The 19,663-nt window shown below is 22.6% G+C and overlaps 1 protein-coding gene across 2 annotated transcripts; it reads right to left on the bottom strand.

Moving 5' to 3' along the window:
* Positions 1-4,124: 4,124 nt before the first annotated feature.
* Positions 4,125-13,794, bottom strand: LOC129607650 (mucin-2). Of its 2 annotated transcripts, none has more exons than XM_055518789.1 (2): positions 9,772-13,794; positions 4,125-4,260 (listed from the first exon to the last, which is right to left on the bottom strand). In XM_055518789.1, the coding sequence occupies exons 1-2, from the start codon at positions 13,646-13,648 to the stop codon at positions 4,232-4,234; spliced, it is 3,906 nt and encodes a 1,301-aa protein (XP_055374764.1). In that variant the 5' UTR covers positions 13,649-13,794; the 3' UTR covers positions 4,125-4,231. The 2 variants fall into 2 exon arrangements, with proteins under 2 accessions (XP_055374764.1, XP_055374765.1); XM_055518790.1 differs by lacking the exon at positions 4,125-4,260 and having other exon boundaries at positions 10,110-10,408; positions 10,585-13,794.
* Between the last annotated feature and the right edge of the window lie 5,869 nt (positions 13,795-19,663).

The following is a 19,663-nucleotide window of genomic DNA, read 5'->3' as shown; positions in this document are numbered from 1 at the left end:
AAAATAGAACAAAATTGTGAAAACAAAATTATTTTACGTATTTAATTTAATATTCTTTTTATTAATTTTGTTTTAAATATATATTAACTGTAAATTGAAAATTAAATATTTAAAATGATTGAAATAATAAAAGTAGGTAAGTTATTTAAGATTAAGAATATTATTTTTGTTTTGTTCTTGGTTATTTTTTTTATAAATACGGAAACAAACCTTATATTTCTTTACAAATATACTTTTTTATTTTAACATTATTCTTATTAAAAATTTTTAATTTTAATCCTAAACCTTAAATTTTAAATTTTATTTTTTTCTTTTTTTTTTTTTGAATTTTCACTTTCCAAATCTCTTATATACCAAACATTAAAATTTTGTTCCGAAAATTTTACAAATTTTTTTTAATACTTTTATGTTAAATTTTTTTGTTTCTTAAATTTCAATCAAATAATTTTAAAAATTTTTTTATAATTTTTCTTCGAAATTCTTTCCCTGCATTATTAAATTTTTAATATTAATTAAATTTTTTATTTTCTCATTATTTTCATTTTTTATTTCCAGTTAATTTTGTCCTAAACACGAATTTTTTCTTTCTTCAATTTTTTAATTTTCTTCCATATTTTTAATCCAAACAATTTTTTTGTTGTGCCAAACGTAATTTTTTCAATAAAAGTTTTAATTTTGTATTTTTAATATTTATGGTCTGTCTCCTTCATACAAAAATATTTCAAATTAATCGAAATAATAAATTAATATTTTTTTTTATTTGAATCAAATACAACAAAAGACATTTTTATTCATAGTTTAATAATTAAACATTTAAATCCGTTTTAAATGAAAGAATAGATTTTTGTTTCGCCATATCTATAACAACCTTGATCATATATAATATTTTAATATGAGGGATTATTTAGATATGATTTTAATTAAAAAAAATTAGTAACAAAATTGTTAAGACATTTTAAACTTAAAACAAATACGTCATATTAAAATATAACAAAACGGCAGATGAAAAAATTTAAATTAAAACAAACAGAAAATTTTTTGCTATATATTAATATTTATGTTTAAATATAAATGAAAATTATTTAATAATTTTATTTATGCAATTGTTAAAATACAATTACAAATCTCTAATTTAAATTTTTATTATTTTTCATAACGTTTTAAAATTAATTAACTATGAAATCAGTTTTCACATTTGAATTGAAATAGAATTTTGGATCTTGTGTTAATTATACAATATAAACTTGAATTAAGATGAAATTTTTGGCTATTTGATTTTAATTGTTTTCGTGGAGTTTAAGAATATTAAATTAAAAATTATTTGCCATTTGTGTTCTTATTAAACCAATTATTAACCAGTATATTTCTAAATTCAAATATGAAACCAATCTTAAAAAGGAGATTATTATTTTATTTTTATATATTTTTTTTTTCAATTTGTAAAAACAACTATAACAATTGATGCAATTTATTTAATTGTAATTTATTCTATTTTGTATTTTTTTTTCATTGATTTCATTTAAATGTTTTAATTTTTAGTAAAACTATGTATGTTTTTTTCTTCTGAAATTGAAATTTCAAAATTATGACAAGATTGTCAATTAATTTTGAAAGTTAGAATATTTTGGCAATTGAATGTAAAATTTATTTATGCTAAAAAATATTCGTTTTTCTTTCTGTTTTTCTATGGTTAGTGTATAAATTATCTAAATAAAATATTTTCTTTTATCAAATAAAAAGTCTTATGCATATTTTAATTCTATATATTTTATTTCTTTTGTCTTCTAAATATTTGAGGTAGTCTTTTATGAGATAGATTGTTCAATATTAAAAATGTCAATCTTATGATTTTCAATTTTTTGAATTTACTATTTTATTTTAATATTTTATTTAATTAAAAATTAAATTTTTATTTAAAATTTCTTTTGATTTAGCAAAGTTTTAATTTTATATTTTTATTACTAATATTATCAAAAAAAAACTAATAAAAATGAAGTGAATCGAAATAGGAACATAATTAATTATGTAGGAATATTTTTTTGGTTACATAAACACAAAAACTTGACATTTCAGAAATAATTATTATTATATGTTTATTTAGGAACCAGTTTGTATTATGGTAGCATACTAATAACTGTGAATTAAAAATTGTATTATTACAATAAATCAATAACTAATACAACGATATAATATGCAAATACGTATTAAAATTGAATTTAATTGAAATTTAAAGAAAAAAATTAAAAGAGAATGTTGTGGAATTGATTAATTGTCAAAATTTTCGCTTCATCGATACATCGAAATTAATCGATGATTAAATTTTGAGAATCGCTCTATAGCTATATGATGACATTGTCAATTAAAAACTTGAAATTTAAATTTAAGCTTTCATATTATTTTAAAAAAAATTGTCGTAGTGTAATACTGTTTTCAATTAAGGAAGTACACTAAGTCCTCGAGATACGACATCTTCTAATACGACATTTCGAGTTACGACATGATATAAATTTGGATCATTTTTATTCGGCTTACGATATTGTTCCTAATACGACATTGAAAATTAAAAAAAAAAATTGTTTTTTTGACAGATTTTACTGTTTTTTGAATAAAAATCTATACCGAATTTAGTTATAAGACGAGACTAAAGCACATACTTCAACAATGAACTCTTTCAAGTTAAAAATTCTAGTTAGTAGTTAGGAATACGAATTGAAGTGATAAAATATCAACTTATTTAGATTTTATTTTATTTATTTTTGTTACATCATTGAATTTTTTTGATTTTGTTATTATATTTTTTAAACTATGTCTAATTCACTTTTTGTTTCAATACATTTTTTTTCCTCCTCAAACGACAATTCGAGTTACGACAAAAATTTCTGGAACCAAAAATGTCGTATCTCGAGGACTTAGTGTATTTGAAAAAATTGTTTATACTTTGAAATTAGAGGTAATAACTTACTTATTTATTAATTTAATTTTTTAAAAATTTTAGGAAAATCACAATTATTTCCCAAAAAAAAATTGGAAAACTGCAAATAAACTCTTTGAAACAAAAGAAAATTTAAAATTTGATGTAAATACTAAACTGGATGAGTAAACTGTGATGTGACATGGCTATAGCATTTAAAGTTGTAAGTAAACTCTAAGAACAAAGCATGAAAAATTGATAAAATTACTATTCATTTTGTGATTTTCGATAACTCAGAAATCTACTGAAGGATTTAAAAACTGAAAATTTTGCTTTTGAAGATTTGTAACATACTCCACCAATTCTTTAATATCCAATATTTTTCTAAAAAGCCCTAATTTATATTATTGGAAGTGGTTATAAAAAAACTTAAAGATTCTTCTAGAATTTCAAGCGCAACTGTAATTTTTGAACGTGGTATTTTTGCGGATTTTATGGCTTCAGGATTCATCGAGGATGCTTTATATTAAGACCTAAGTTGGAACTGAATTATCGAAAATCAACTACATTATACCTAATATACTTTTGCAAAAGATAATTTACTATTTTTGTGTAGATTAACCAAATTGCAAAATGTAAGATTTCATTTCATTCAATTGAATTGCATACTTTATTAATTTATATTATATATTTATTTCAAGAATGAAATATTGTCATTTTAATTTCTATTGATAAAATAAACTTGTAAAATTGTATTTACATTTTATATGATTATTTTTTATAAAAAGCTGCTTGGTTAACGTCGTTTTTGATATAAAAAAAAACCTTTTAAACATTATTTAACTTTTTCTCTTCTTTCTTCATTAACAAATAAAAGATTTTTTTAATTAAAATACTTATTTTTAATAATTAATTATCAATAATTGTAACTATAACAAGAAGATTTAACAGAAAACAAAATAAAAAATTATTAATTAAATTAAATTACAATCAAAGAGATAATGTTGTTTTTTTCATTATAATTTTTCTGTAAAATTAATAAAAATAATTTTGAAAACAAATTTATTTTGTTTTATATATCTAAATACATATTAAAAGAAATATAAAAAGGTTCATTTAATATTTTGATTAATCATTTTAAAAAAATATATTAAAATATTTAAAATATAATTATGAAATTTATTTAGTTTTTAAATTTTACCATATATTTTTTTCCCAATATTAATATTGTTTTGCAACATTTTTTCATATGGTTTTTATTTTGATTCAATAAACGCAGTATATGGCATTTTTGAAGAATTACAAAACTGTGCATGCTGCTCACAAGTTCTCATGACAATATGAATAATCTGTGAAAAATTAAAAAAAAAATTATAAAAATAATACAATTTTTTTATTCATTTTCAGAGTAATACTAAAAGAAAAAAATCCGAAATCTTGATTTCATTCTGGCAAAATTTATAGGCTGGCTTAAAAGTGAAATTCCTTTACAAATAGTCAATTATAATAAAGGAAAATGAGAAACCACCTTTTTGATTACTTATATTTATATAACTTAATTTAATCAAATAATCAAATAAATGTAATTAATTGATTCTCGTCAAAATTCCAATTGATATTAAATTATTATTAGTTGCTCTTTCTTTTTAGGTTAATGAGGAAAATTTTATAAATTTATAGAGATTGATTATGGAATCGTTTTTATCAGATATATGATATACCTACAATGTTACTAATGTGTCAAGTTTTATAAAGTATAGTCGAATTTGTTAAAAAAATTGTTTATTGGAATTTTCATAAAATTTAATATAATATATATACAATTACACATTATAATCAACTTAACAGAGTGATATACATATTTAGATATTATAGTTCATTATAAGTAAAAGTCATCCTAAATAGTTAGATATTTTAATTCAAAAAAAAGTAAAGCCAAACCAACTTAATTAACATACCATGCAAATTCAAAAAAACAATCATTCACAAAATAAAACACAACATATATTTAACACAATGTTAGAATTAAACCTAATTTCTTTGTTGTATTTTTTTGATTTGTATTACCTGTATTCTATTGATTAATATTCAAACTTTTGCGAATTTCAATTAAAAATTATTAAAGTTTATGAAGATTTTGAATAATTAAAGTTATGAAGATGATTTAATTATAGTCTATGAAGACCTTGTTGCTGTTTTTAAATCGCTAGATAACAAATTGTTTCTCTGTAAAAATAAAATTGTTGATTTCAAATTTCGAAACCGCGTTCATATTATTTTAAAAGTTATCTTATTTAATGTGGTGTCATGTAATTTATTCAATCTCAATATATTTAGAATTAAAATAAATTTAAAACTTAAATTTATTTAATAAATATTAATTTGCTAACAGTTACTATGCTTTAGTCAGTATTTTGTTTAATGTCATGACTCTTACAAGTATTTTAAAGTGTGTTAGAAAAATTATAGCAAAATTAAACAAAATTCTGAAAAATAAAAAAAGCTAAAATTCTACAAATAAAAAAAAATTTTTTTTTGTTTTAAAAATAAGTGATTTTATTTATAAAATAAAAAATAAAAACTTATAGAAGCATAAAATAAAACATTTTTTTTTTGTTTGTTTAATTTAATTTCTTTAAAATAAACATAATAATTAATAACTAAAAGAAAAATTATAATTACAAATATATTTTTTTAGTTAATTTTAAAAAGAAAAATCGTTATAAAAAAATATGAGTTCCTATTCCTTTATTTCTATTAATTATTGTTAATTTAAACATAAAATTTTTTTATTATTTTCAACATAATTGTTTTCGAATTAACTTTTAAAATTAAAGTCAAGTAAATGTACGAAAATAAATTTTTTAAAAATTGAAAATTGAAAAAGAAACAAATACTTTTTTTTGTTGTATAATTTTCATAACATTTAATACTCTTAATATAGATGTCTTTTTTTTTGCTTTATTTTTTACTAACTATCTATAATTTTTTGTGTTATTTTATATTATAAAATTTCCAAAAAATTTTCTATAAGTTTTATAGGGGTTTTTTTTTAAATTAAAATTCCATTTTCGGACACTGATTTGCTCTTAAAATTTTGAATGCTTTTTAGAATATTAGTTTTAAATATAATTTTATTAAAAAATTATTTGCTTTATACTTAATTCATTTCAATATTGCAACTATTATCTATAATAATATTTAAGTTTTATACTACTTAAAAATTAAATTATAATAATATCGTACTAAGTGTTAATGGAAAATTATTGTAAATTCTATGGTCAGGATGTAGTTTTTTTTTTGATACACAATTTGAAAAATCACTTTTACTATTTTAATGTATAATTAAAATTCATATTTTAACACTTAAGAAATATTTTATTCTCTTTTAACTAGAACTAATAAATTTATTTTTCTTTGGTATTATTAATAGTTATTTGAATTATTTAATGATAAATGTGTATATTTATGTTATAGATATTAGTTGCAATATTAAATTTGAATTTTGTAAATTCATTAAGTATTACATATATTGTAAAATTATATTAAAAAAATACTCAAAATTTTATATTTTATCATTTACAAGTTTACGAGTATTATTAAAAAAGCGAAGCTTGTAAAATATTGAAGAACTTAATAGTCTTGTAAAAAAAGAAATTTTTAATCATATAAATTTTTAATAAATTGAAATTATTTAATATTTTGAACAAAAAAATAAAAAATTTATAAAAAATTTTGAAAAATTTTTAGAAAACAAATTCACCACTATAAAAGTTTACAAAATAAACTCTTGAAATATGCAATTCAATCAATATTTTAAAATCATATTTTAATATTAGAATATTTAAGATAAAGTATAAGTAATATAGAAAATTTAGTTCTTTATGAATTATCAGTGCTGATTAATTGTAATTATGTTTTTTTATGAAAATTTATAATCGGAAATTTAATATAATCCCTATTAAAATTATTATTATATGAACAGAATAAAAATTACCTATATAGAAAAAATATTATATTTAATTATTTATGGAAACTTTTGCACGTAATATATACCTAATACACTTTTGTTAATTTAATAAATTTTCATATAACATAACACTACTACTAATCATAAAATATAACATAATAAATTTAATTATTTTTGGAATTTTATTATTTTCTTTTTAATTTATTTTAGTTTTTCCTTTTTTTCCAATATATGTAAAACAATTTAAAACTCACAAGATTATTTGAATTTTGAAATTCTAAAAATAATAAAATTATTTTTAATTATTTTATACAAATTATAAATAAATTATACGTATATTTACATAATATCAAAAAAAAAAATTTGAAAATTATCTATCAAATAAAAAAAAAATAAAATAATAAAAACATAATTTTAAAAACTGTTCCTAAAAATATTAGTTAATTTTTAATATTTATTAATAAATTTATTTATATGTGTGTATATAAGAGGTAGTTAAATTTTCTTTTAATTTTTTTGTCATATTAATTTGAGCAAATAGTATCTATTTTCAATTAATTATAAAATGTGAACAACCTTCGTTACTATTTTTCTAATTTTTGTTTATTTTTATTGTAAAATACAATTTCATACTTTGAATTAAAATAATATATTTATAAATGTATATTGTATAGATATATGCAAATAATAATTTGCACAAATTAGATAATTAATTTTTAATATAACGATAATTATTAATTAATATTTTGACTGCAACAAAACTTATGGCAATATAAAATTAAAAATTAGTTATGAGACAAAATTTATATTAAATTAATTGTATAATATTAATTAAAAATAGTAAAAAAAATAATAATTCTTAAAATAAAATAAGAAATCAATTACATAATTAAAATTATAACAGAAATAATAAGTGTACATTTATTATAATATATATATAAGTCGAAATATAGAGCATATTTTCATGTATTAATTTTTTCTGAGATCAAAATTAATTTTATATGAGTACAACATATTTAAATATTAATATATGTATATAAAAAAGATATAATCAACAAAAGGGAAACTACTCACTTAATGAATAAGCAAAACAATTTTATTTTCTTTAAATTTAATCGTTTTTTTTTATATTATATTATCAATTAATCGATATAAATAACAATTTCTATTGCAATAAAACAATCAAAGTGAAAAACAAAATATAGATATAAAAAAATTAATTATAAATTAAGTTTAAGACTTTTTTTAAATGTGTTTTTGGACTTTACAATATTAATTACCTAATTTATTTATATTGAAATTTATCTGAATATCATTCCTAATTATATATTTAAACAATTGAAAAACTTAAAAAGAAATTTGTAATAGTTCTAAAAATATAATTATAAAACAAATAGTTTTTAAGTACGTACAAAATTTTAATATTAAACTAAACGAAAATTTAAAAAAATAAAATTATACATCTTAAAAATTGTTCTTAGAAAACTAAAAGTATTTAAATTTATGTGTATTTATTAATTAACGTAATTGAGAAAACAAAATTTTAATATGTTAAATTCAATTATGTTAGCAAAATATTTTAATAAATCTTAAAATAAAACTAAATTAAAAATAGTAAATTACATTTTTATTATAAAATAAGTGTCAAATTTTATATTAAATTTTCATGTTTCACTTAAAACATATTCACAATGTGTTTTATGTATTGGATTATGGTATAGATGTTAATGAATTCAGGTTTCTTTTTATTTTATCTTTAATAAAATCAAAAGAAGTGAAATAATTTTATATTAAAATTAACCCAAAATTGTTATTGAAGAGAAACTACTGATTTTAATTTTCTAAATAGTTATATGAAAATATTTTCTCACTAGTTTTGAAAATCGTTTGCTTTTACAAAACTGGCAGAAAAATAAGAAAACAGTATTTAGACGATTTTTATAAAAATTGAAAACTTATTAAAACTGTGATTCTTATATCAATATTATTTAACTGTGATTTTTAAATCAATATTATTCTAATTATTTTGAACAAATTCATATAAAGTGTTCAATAACCTGAGGAAATCTTTCATCTTAAAGTAATTAACCCGAACAAATTAAATTTTAAAACTATTTAAAAATATTTAAACGATGTTGATTAAAATACCTTTGAAATAAAATATTAAGAATTGCATAATCATAATCCAAAACATAATTACATAAATTCATAAAATATGTAATAACATACAAACTAGCAAACTAAACATTTTTAATATAAATTTTAGGAAATTTCAAAATCAAATTCAAATTAAAAAAAAATAATATTAATTTTTTCATAAAATTTAGTCAAATTAAAATTATAAAATGAAATTAATTTTCAACCTTAACAAAAATTGAAGCGTTTTCCATTAAACTAAATAAATTGGTAGTGTCAGTTAAATTTTTATAGTCATCTATTAAAATATTTTCAATATTACTATTATTATTACAAATGTTACTATTATTATTATTATTATTACTATTATTTTTATTATTAATGTTATTATTTAATTGTTTCTTTTTAGCTGGTTTCGGTTTATGTGTATCACTGTGTTTTCTTAAATGATCTTTACGGCAAAAACCTTTACTACATGTGTCACAGATATGAGCTTTGTAACCAGTATGACCGTCACGATGACGTCTTAAATCAGTTTTATGATGAAATTGTTTAGGACATTTATCACATTTAAATGGTTTATCTTGAGCTTTATGCTTTTCTAAATGAGCATCATAAGCTGATTCAGAAGGAAAACGTTTACCGCATTTTTGACAACGATACGGTTGTTCGCCAGAATGAAAAGTTTTATTATGTTGGGTTAAATAACAAATTTTTGCGAATTCTTTACCACATTCAATACATTCAATCTTACCATTATTTATTGTTGATGTTGAAGATAATTCGACTTTGATGTTATTAGTGTTAACGTTACTGTTGTTATTCATTAATATATCACCGACGGCAGATGATAAATTTTTCCCAGTTTTACGTCGTTTTGTATTATTATTGGATTGTTTTTTGTTACTAATATTATAATTAGTATCAGCAATATTTATTAATTTATTAAATTTGTTGTTATCGTTAATGTTATCTGTAATAATTGATAAATTATTTGTTGTTGAAGGTGTTTCTGGTGAAGTATTCATTTGAATAGGTATTGTTTGATGATTTTGTTGTATATTATTTATTGAATCAAAATTTAAACCAGTAACCGTTGACGAAATTGTTGGTGAATATGGAAATGATGGTAATGTTTGTGAAACTGATTGTATTATTATTGGTGGCATATCAGCTTCTTGTGGTGATCTTTCGCCATTACTAGGTGTACTTTGACGTAAATACTCAGGTACAACTGGCGAGTAGGGAAGAATTTGATTTTCTTGTAATGTGGTGGTTATTGCGCCCCCCGATATACGTGCTACTTCCACAGTAGTAGGATGGCTTAGCATTGTAGCTTGAGGGGCTGCTGTAATAGTCGTAACTACTTGGATACTGCCATCGGCCGTCGTCTGTAAACGTTGAGATTGATGTAATATTTGTTGATCATTAATTGATGATGATGTTGTTGAATCGTCCATTAATGTAGTGGAATGCATTGAATTAGAAGATTGAAATGGTGAATTTATTTGTAGCAAATTATTTTCGCTATTATCATTATCTGAAGTAGAAAAGTCTAAATTATTACCAATAATAGTGTGATAACTCTGGTGCTCCGCTTGCTGTTGCTGAAGTTGGTATGATGGGATGATGGTGCTGGTTGTATGGATGGTGGGAGAAGTTGTGTTGATAGCCAAAGGGCTGATGTATTGATGCGGCTGCTGGTGATCCATTATGGTATTGTGATGGATGGTGGTGGAATGTATGGTGGGTGAGGTGACCGAGGGCATGGGGATGCCCTGGTGGGGGAGGCGGTAATCCTCCCGGATGGGGCCCCGGTGGTGGGAGATAATATGAGTTGGCAGATGCGACTGCTGCTGCTGCCGCAGCTGAAGCAGCTGCTGTTGCTCCTGTAGATCCTGCTGATGATGATGTTGATCCGGATGTAGATGAGGATTGTTGCTGTTGCTGCGACTGGGACTGTTGGTTGTTGCTAGCATTAGATCCGATTGTCGATTGTCCTGATTGTGATGGTAAATTCCCTCCCGCGGACTGTTGGGCATTTGGCTGCTGTGCACCTGATCCTCCTGCTCCAGATTGTTGCTGTTGATTTGTTGCTCCATGGTCGATGAAATGATCAGCAGGCCCCTCGGTTGGGAGGCTTGGACGGAGGGACCTGCTTGCCCGTTTGGGTGACCGTTAGAGGCTGAGTTTTGTTGGGTTGTAGAATGGACACCAGTATTCATTTGTTGAGAAAAAGATTGAAACTGTGATTGTTGTGAAAAACCACTTGGAGGTGGTGTATATTGTGACGTATATTCGGGGCTCCTAGGCGGTTCGGGCGGAGGCGGCGGCGGCGGTTGTTGTGAATGCGCATTATTTCTTCTATTTGATTTATGGTTTGGATCTCTACTAGGATGATGATGTGCACTAATAGGCATTGTTGCGGGGTCTGGCTGACCGCTTGATTTGACAGCATTTTTGTGCAATGTTGTATTATAATGTCTTTTTAAATGACCAGAACTTGTAAACCACTTGTTGCAAGCAGTGCAATTATATGTTTTCGGTCGGCGAGCTTCATTTGATTTCCAAGTAGTCGCTTTCACGACATTTGGATTACCCGATAGTGTTGTGGTTGGAGGTTCAAATCCTCGAAATTGTGGACCATTTTCCTGTGGATTTGTGGTCGTTGGGAATTCCGAAGGACTTGACGAAACTGGGTTGTTGACATTTGGTATTTCATTTCCAAATCCTTTCATGTCAGGACGACTTTGTGGTGTTATACTTTGATGATAATCTGCTTTTATCATTTGACCTGTAAAACCTGAACTAGATGGAAAATCTGTTGCTTTCATTGGTACACCATATTCAGATTTGATAACTGGATAACCCTGTTTCATTGGGTTTGGATAATAAGGTTTATTCATTTCTGGCGGTTGAGGCATATAATTTCCGGATCCGTGCATTTCGGAACCCCACATTAGTGGACGGTGCATTGGATGCATTGAATTCATTGGTGGTAATGTTTGTTCCTGGCCTAGCGGATCATGTTGTGGAGGATAGACCATTTTTTGTGAATCTAAATCCAAAATATCAGAACCATTATCATCCTTGGGATATGTTGGCTGTTGGTAAGGATATTGAGTTTGTGAAGTTTGTTGTTGTTGATTCGCAATACTATTTTCATCATTCACTGATGGTGTTCCAGGTGTTCGTAGTGGCTCGCTCATTGATGAGGTGGGCGGTCCACCGTGAACAGAATTGTAATGTTCATTTAGTAAAATATCCGTTGAACAGACAAAACCGCATTTATCACATTGCTTTGGCGTTGTTGACGGATCTGGTTGTCCACTAGCAGATTGATTTAAGCTACTGCCATTTAAGCCACTAGAATCTTGAGAACTCTGTGGTTGTTGACCAATTAATGAATTTTGTGTCGGACTCGAAGAGCTAACTACTCTAGGACTAAGTGAACTATTTGATATTGAACTACTTGGATTAGTGTTATTATTACCATTATTTGTTGCTGTTCCAGATTGAGGAGTTTGCGATATTTGACTTGTTCCATTAGGTAAGTATGGGTGATATCTTGTTGGGGGCACTAAAGATTTATAGTCTTGTAACCCGCCACCAGTTGCTGAAGCAGCAGCAGCAGAAGCTGCCGCAGCTGCAACTACAGCGGCTGATTGTTGGCTAGCTGCTGATGGTGGATATAATGTGCCACTGCTCGCATAATCCATAGTTGCCGGTGGTGGCGGTGGATGATAAAATTGATCATAACCGTGCATATAACTTGGATATGGATGCATTTCTTGGTTTGAAGTTATTAAACTTTGCGAATGATGTGCTGGATGATGTGGATGATGTAAATGTTGACCACCGTATTGATGTGGTGGCAATGTTGAATATATTGGAGCTTGATGTCCTAGTAAATTTAAATTACCGACGGTATTACTGGTATTAGGATTTGATGAAGATGTCAATATATTATTCGATGGTTGCGGTGTTGATGGTTGATTATCACTTGAATCAGCTGGAGCACTTATTGTATTATTTATTGATGTTGTTGAAGCAGTAGATATTGTACCTATGCCAGACGATGATGAAGATGATGATGAAGATGATATTATTGTTGAATTCAATGGAGATTCAGCTTTTAATTGTAATTGTTGTAAATGATGATTACTGTAAATATTGTTATGTTTTGTTTGACTATTATTGTCTATAACGGAATCCGTAATAACAGATTGTGTTGTTAATGGTGATTTTAAATTTTGTATTGGTGATGTTGATATTGTTGTTGTATTGCTATTACCATTTCTTGTTGGTGTTAGATTACCACCTGATGCTGATACAGATGGTATTATTGTTGTACTAGCTGTTGTTGTTGTATTATTATTATTATTATTTTGTTCAATTAAATTTTGTGTATTGTCAATAATATTATTATTATTATTAGTATTTGTTAAATTATTTATTATATTTGGTGCACAATTAACATCATTATTATTTGACGACGATGAAGATGATGATGTTGATAATGATGTAGTATTTGATGCTGATGTTGTTATATCTTGATTAACCGTGGATGATGATGTTGGTGTTGTTACATTCCAACGGTGGTTATTCATATCTTCATGCTGATACTGCATATGGGGATATTAACAGTTCAATATTTATTTATTAATAATGTTACCACAAAAAGGACAAATTTTGCCTTTATTAGTATTTACCAATTGTATTAGAGCTTTTAAATGTGGTAAAAATTTTATGAAAGATGATAATAATATGATATTGCAATTAATTTCTATTCAAGTTCTTTTGATTCAAGTTTTTATTTTATTGTAATCGTTATTTTACAATATAATTTATTTGATTATTTTTTCTTAATTTCTTTTTCTCTCAAAAATAATTGAAATTATAAGAAAAGAAATTCCGATAAAGTTTATACCCTTGATAAAATTCATTTTATTTTGTTTTAAATTTAAAAAACGAAAAAATAAGTCCAAAAAATTTCACTTTAATTTACTTTTTTATTCAATTTAAAATTGGATTAAAATTGATATATGAATGCATTATAATTTTGATTTTTAAGAAATTTTAAGTATTTTCAAATAGATTTTTTTGAAAGTTTGTCATTTTAATTGTTTGTGAGTGTATTAAGTGAAATTTAAGAATTCAACGTACCAAATTTGTATTTAAAAAAATAGTTAAAAGAAAAGAGCATAAAAATTAACTTAAATATTGATTTGACAATTAAAATTTCCAATAAACTTAATTTATTTATTTATTTTGTTTTTTTTTTTTATCTAATGAAATAAATTTAATTAGTTTATTACTTTTAATTTAAATCACATTAAAAATTTTATTTTATTGAAATTTTATTTTTGTAATTTTTTTTTCTGTAAATCTTTTAAATAAATTTCAATTACTTTATTTTATTTTCTCAACGTTTTTTGTTAAATAATTAAAATTGTAATTTATTTTTCGTTAAAAAATAACTTTGTTTTCTCTTCTTCTCCTTCTTCTCTTTTGTAAATAATTTTATTATCTTTTATTATGGTATTTTTTTTTACTCGAAATTACACTTTTTATTTTTAATGTGAGTTTTAATCACTTTTAATTTTTTTTTTATTTTTTTGGACAGAATTAAAAACAAATTGTAAAATAAAAATAAAAAGTCGTTTAAAGTATTACGAAAAAAAAAAAATCGAAATTGTAGAGTCCAAATCGAAATTATTTTTAGTAGCAACTATACGCACTGTTGTGTACGCACTAGACTATAATAAATGATTACTCTTAGGATGATGATGCTTGATATGAATTGATAATGTTGGAGAGATGCGATATATTTAATTGATTTTTATTTAATTGTATTTCACTCATTTAAATGTTATTTATTTTCAATATGCTTTATGTATCTATATTTATTTTTATTATATTGAAAAAATTTTTAATTGTTTTCTTATGTACTTTATTTATTGTGTTGTTTTTTTCATTTTCTCATTAAAACATTGTCAAAAGCCCATTAATTCTTAATTAAATTTTGTATAAAATAAAAAAAAATATAAAAATAATTAAATAATACTTTAACTTTTTATGATTTTTCAATATTAAGTATTATTGTTGCGGTCTTCCTTCTCCCGGTTTCGGTTCTCGATGCATATAAGTAGAAATAACTGCGTTTTCCTACGTTAAATTATTTTTTCTTTATGTATGAATTATACACAATTTTTAGAATTACCATTAATTCAGATATGTATAGAATTTGGAGTTTAAATTAAAATAATTCAAATAATTTTTATGTCAGACAGGAATATTTTTGGATTATATAGATATGTTGGCAGCCAGTATATATGTATGTAATTGCATCAATAAATATATAACAATTATGGATTATAATAATTGTTTCGAAATTTTTTTCATAAAATATAGTTATGTTTAACAATGAAAATTCGACCGATATGTTTAAATTTTGTGTTTAAATTTGTAAATAATTTAAGAGTGTATTTATTTTTTTGTATTGATGATATTGGATGGTATTATTTTTTTTATAATTGTTCTTTAATATAAAAGTTTCTTATATTATTTTGTTATGACTGTACTTTAATAATTTACTCTATTTGTGTATATTGTTTCTTCTTCGAGAGGTAGGTAGGTAGGAAATTATTTTTCACTTAATTATATTTAATATGTATATACTCAGAATGTAAGTATTTTAGTAATTAAAATTAAAAAAAAATTGTTTAAATATTGAAAAAACTAAATTTTAAAATAAAAGAATAATTATTGTTATAGAATTGCTTAAATTAAAAATATTAAGAGTTATCCACAGCACTTTTCCTAATTTTGAATTACTTTATTTTTTTTTCTCTTCTTCTTGTGTGTATTGAATTTTTTTAGAAATTTAATTTGAATAACTTTTTTCTTCTTTATTTTATTGTAATTTTTTTTATTATTTTGTAATTGGAGGTAGGTAGGTACTTTTAATTTCTTTTATTTTTGAATTTTAATTTAAATTTTACAAAATATAATAAATTGCTATTTCTTTTGTAATACAGAGAAAAAAAAGAAAATTTGTTTCTTCTATTACTTTTTTTTTATATTTATTTATTTTTTTTTTTATAATTTTTAAGAATAAATTTGTACTATATTTTGTAATAATTATTTTATTTGGAATTTTAATTTTTTATTTTACTTGATTTAATTTAAATTTTTATTTAATTTTTTAATTTACATTTAATAACTTTGTACTATTTTTTTTTTAATAAAACAATTATTTTTAATTATAATATTGTTTTTTGAATTGCGTTATCTAGTATTTTATTTATATATATATGTATATGTACATTCAGTTAACAGACCCGATTTCACGCGATTTTCAATATTTTAATATTAACTTTTCGCATTTACATTTTTTTATTTTTATATTAATTATTGTGATAGGAAATTATAATTCAGAGAAGAACATAAAATTTAATAATTATTTTTGTAAAAATTGAAAAAAATTAATTTTAAATTAAATATAATTAATTTTTAATTTTAATTTTAGAATTTTGCACTTTTTCGAAAATTTTTAAAAAATTTATTTATATTTTTGTTTAATAAAAATTCAATTAATTTTTAATTGTTAAATTATAGTTTAAATAAAAAAATATATTTGTAATTACAAACAGAAATTTACAAATTATATTCTAAAATATTAGAAATTAGTAAAAAAAAAACACTTGTAATATGTAATAATTTTTTTTTTTTTGTAAATTTTAAGTCCGAAATTGTTTTTTTTTCTTTAATTTTTTATTAAAAAATAATTATCCAAAATTTAGTTTTTTTTTGTTATTATTAAAAATTTTGATATGCCGAAATTGTTTTAGCCAAATATCAAAAAAAAAAAAATTTTTTTTTGGAAAATTAAAAAATTGTACAAGAAATCAAAACATAATTTAAGAAAAAATTATAAATAATTAGCACCGACCAAACGGTTTTAAAAATTTATTTTATTTAAAAACGAAATAAAACGATTTCGTCCTTTCCGTCCGACAATACGATTTCAAATGATTTTGTGTAAAAAAATTATTTGAGAGCAATCTCACAATCCAAAAACAAAAATTCTCATATATGGAAAAATTTTTATGATGTTTTGGTTTTTTTGTTTTTTTTTTTGTGTCTTTTTGATGTTTAAAAGAAGAAAAAAATATAATATAAATATTGGTAAACCAAGAAGAAGACAAAAGATATAGATGAAAAATAAAATAGAGAGAGAAAGCGTAATAAAGATAGAAAATACTGTATAGAAAACGAAAGAAAAAGAAAAAAAATAAAAACAACACTAAAAACAATACAATGAAGATTTTAAAAATGTATTTGAAATATAGCAAAAAATACTGGACAATTCTATCATTATATAGTTTTTGTTGTAATTATGATTGTGTTAGTGTAGCGCGTTTTGAGATGAGATAGGAAAAATCGTCTTTTCTTATACATTCATAATCTATATTTTATATTATTATATTTCATATGCATACAAGTAAAATGATGTTACGAATTACGATAGATGAATACATGGTGGTCCTAAACCTAATGGATATCGTGCAATTTTTATAAACATATTTGATCTTCTATCTTCTTTTAATTTTTGTTATGTATGTATTGTCCAAAAATTTACCAATCTTACTTCGTATTAGTAAATCTAAAGAGATTAAATTTTGTATATATGTACCATATATTTTTACTTGTTTGTACAGTTATTTTTATATTATTCGCACTTTAGATTTCAGTTTGTATTAGTGTGTGTTGATATTTTTTTTTATTATAATTTTTTTTTTGTATGTGTTGTAAATGTTATTATGTTATTTAAAACATTATTATTCAGATTTTTTCTGTAGCTCATATAATACATAATATATTTATATGTATGTACGCATATATGTATATTATATTATGTATGTACAATATCGTTATATTTTATATATTATTTTTAATTTTTCTATGTGTGTAGGTATGCTTGTGTTTTTTAATTTATCTCCAAATTCGTAAACGCATAAATTTAAATATATAAATATGTACATATATACATATGTATGTAGAATTAAATTTAATGTTTAGTTTCGGAATCTACTATCTTTAACTATATGATTTTTCAAAATGAAAAAACAATAACAAAATAAATATAAAAATATAGAAAAGTGAATTGGGTAAGAAAAATATAAAATTTAACATTTTCCAAGTAATGTTTTTTTTTTCCATTTTGTATTACATATTCTAGTGTGATCCTTAAGAATACATAAAATAATAATTTTAAGCCTAATCAGGTTCATATGAGACAAAAAACTAATCAAATTTATAAATGTGGAAACGTTCATGATAATATGTAGATCGAGGAATAATCTTATGATATACAGGTATTTTTTATAATATTGTTTTGAAGAAATTTAAATAATAGTTTTATAAATATTTTCTTATTCCAGTGTTCAGTTTAAGCGAGAACATATAGAGCCAACCATGTCAACACGTGCAAATCCATAAGCTGCAAAAGAACTATGAATGTTATAAGTTTCTTCAATTTGGATTATAGGTAATTCTTTCTTATAAAATCCATATAAACAAATCCACTATTGTTTATATGGTCGGCTATAGGATAAATATTTTCTTAGAAATAATTAAATCAGCATCGAAGAATAAACTTGAGCTCTTTCAGCTAAATTTCTTTTTTGTTGAGAATTGCGGCAATATACATATATATGAATAAAAAAATTACATTTGAGGTTTTATGGTAGCTGCGGAAAATTTTCTAATATTTGCTATTTTAAATATGTATATGAAAATTTGGTGAATTTATTTCAATTAATTTTTAAACTTTTCATTGGACAGCGAACGGACAGGCTCTAAAGTGACAACAAATTATATTTCTCCATTTAATATGTTATTAGCATTACAACAGAAATTGTAATTTTATATTTCTGTGCAAACAGTGTTGATGCTTATACTTATAATTTTTATATTTCATTTGTTTTATTCCATATAGCATAAGTAGATAATATATTTTTTTATATACAATATATGTATGTATGTATAGCTACTTCTGTGGTGTGAAAAGTTACAGGTACTTCTAGAAGGGCTAGAGGAGACACGGCACAAAATAGTATTAAATTATTTATGAGCTTTTCAAGGTTCTCTTGCTAATTTAAAAGTGTATTGAAACCCAAATAAATTTGCAAAACGTTCAATTCTATTTTGCAATGATTATTACTGATTTTAATACTATTGTACATTACTGTTTACGCTTTTATACTTAAACCCTGGACCATATTTTGTATTAGAATTCTTAAATTGCATAAAATAAAAAAATACTGTCAAATTATTTCCTACATTCTTTAAAGTATTTTAAAAAGTTTTCTTTTTCTTTTGACTTTAAAAAATTTATTTAAACAAAACAACATTAAAAGTTAATAATATTTAATCCTTAAAATAAACTATTAAATTAGATATACACAAAAAAAAAACACAAAACAAAAAACGAGGTAATAAAAAGTGAACTTTTGTAGCACACATAAGATATTAACTAACACTTTGACAATATTTCAAAAAATAAATATTATATTTTTAATATAATATAATCTGTTAATACGATTTTTTGTTCATATATTTATATATATGCACATAAATAC

This window comes from Condylostylus longicornis, unplaced genomic scaffold (assembly GCF_029603195.1).
Source record: "Condylostylus longicornis isolate FDR11 unplaced genomic scaffold, ASM2960319v2 ptg000028l, whole genome shotgun sequence".
Lineage (NCBI taxonomy): Eukaryota > Metazoa > Arthropoda > Insecta > Diptera > Dolichopodidae > Condylostylus > Condylostylus longicornis.
The sequence above is the reverse complement of the archived record's forward strand: the minus strand, read 5'-3'. Positions and strand labels throughout refer to the sequence as shown.

What these genes read in the sequence shown, in the direction of transcription:
- LOC129607650 (XM_055518789.1), bottom strand. Translation starts at nt 13,648, where the DNA reads ATGCAGTATCAGCATGAAGATATGAATAACCACCGTTGGAATGTAACA. An exon ending in AACATCAACAATAAATAATG is followed by an intron (nt 4,261 to 9,771) that starts GTAAGATTGAAT and finishes AATTTTTCACAG; the next exon opens with ATTATTCATATTGTCATGAG.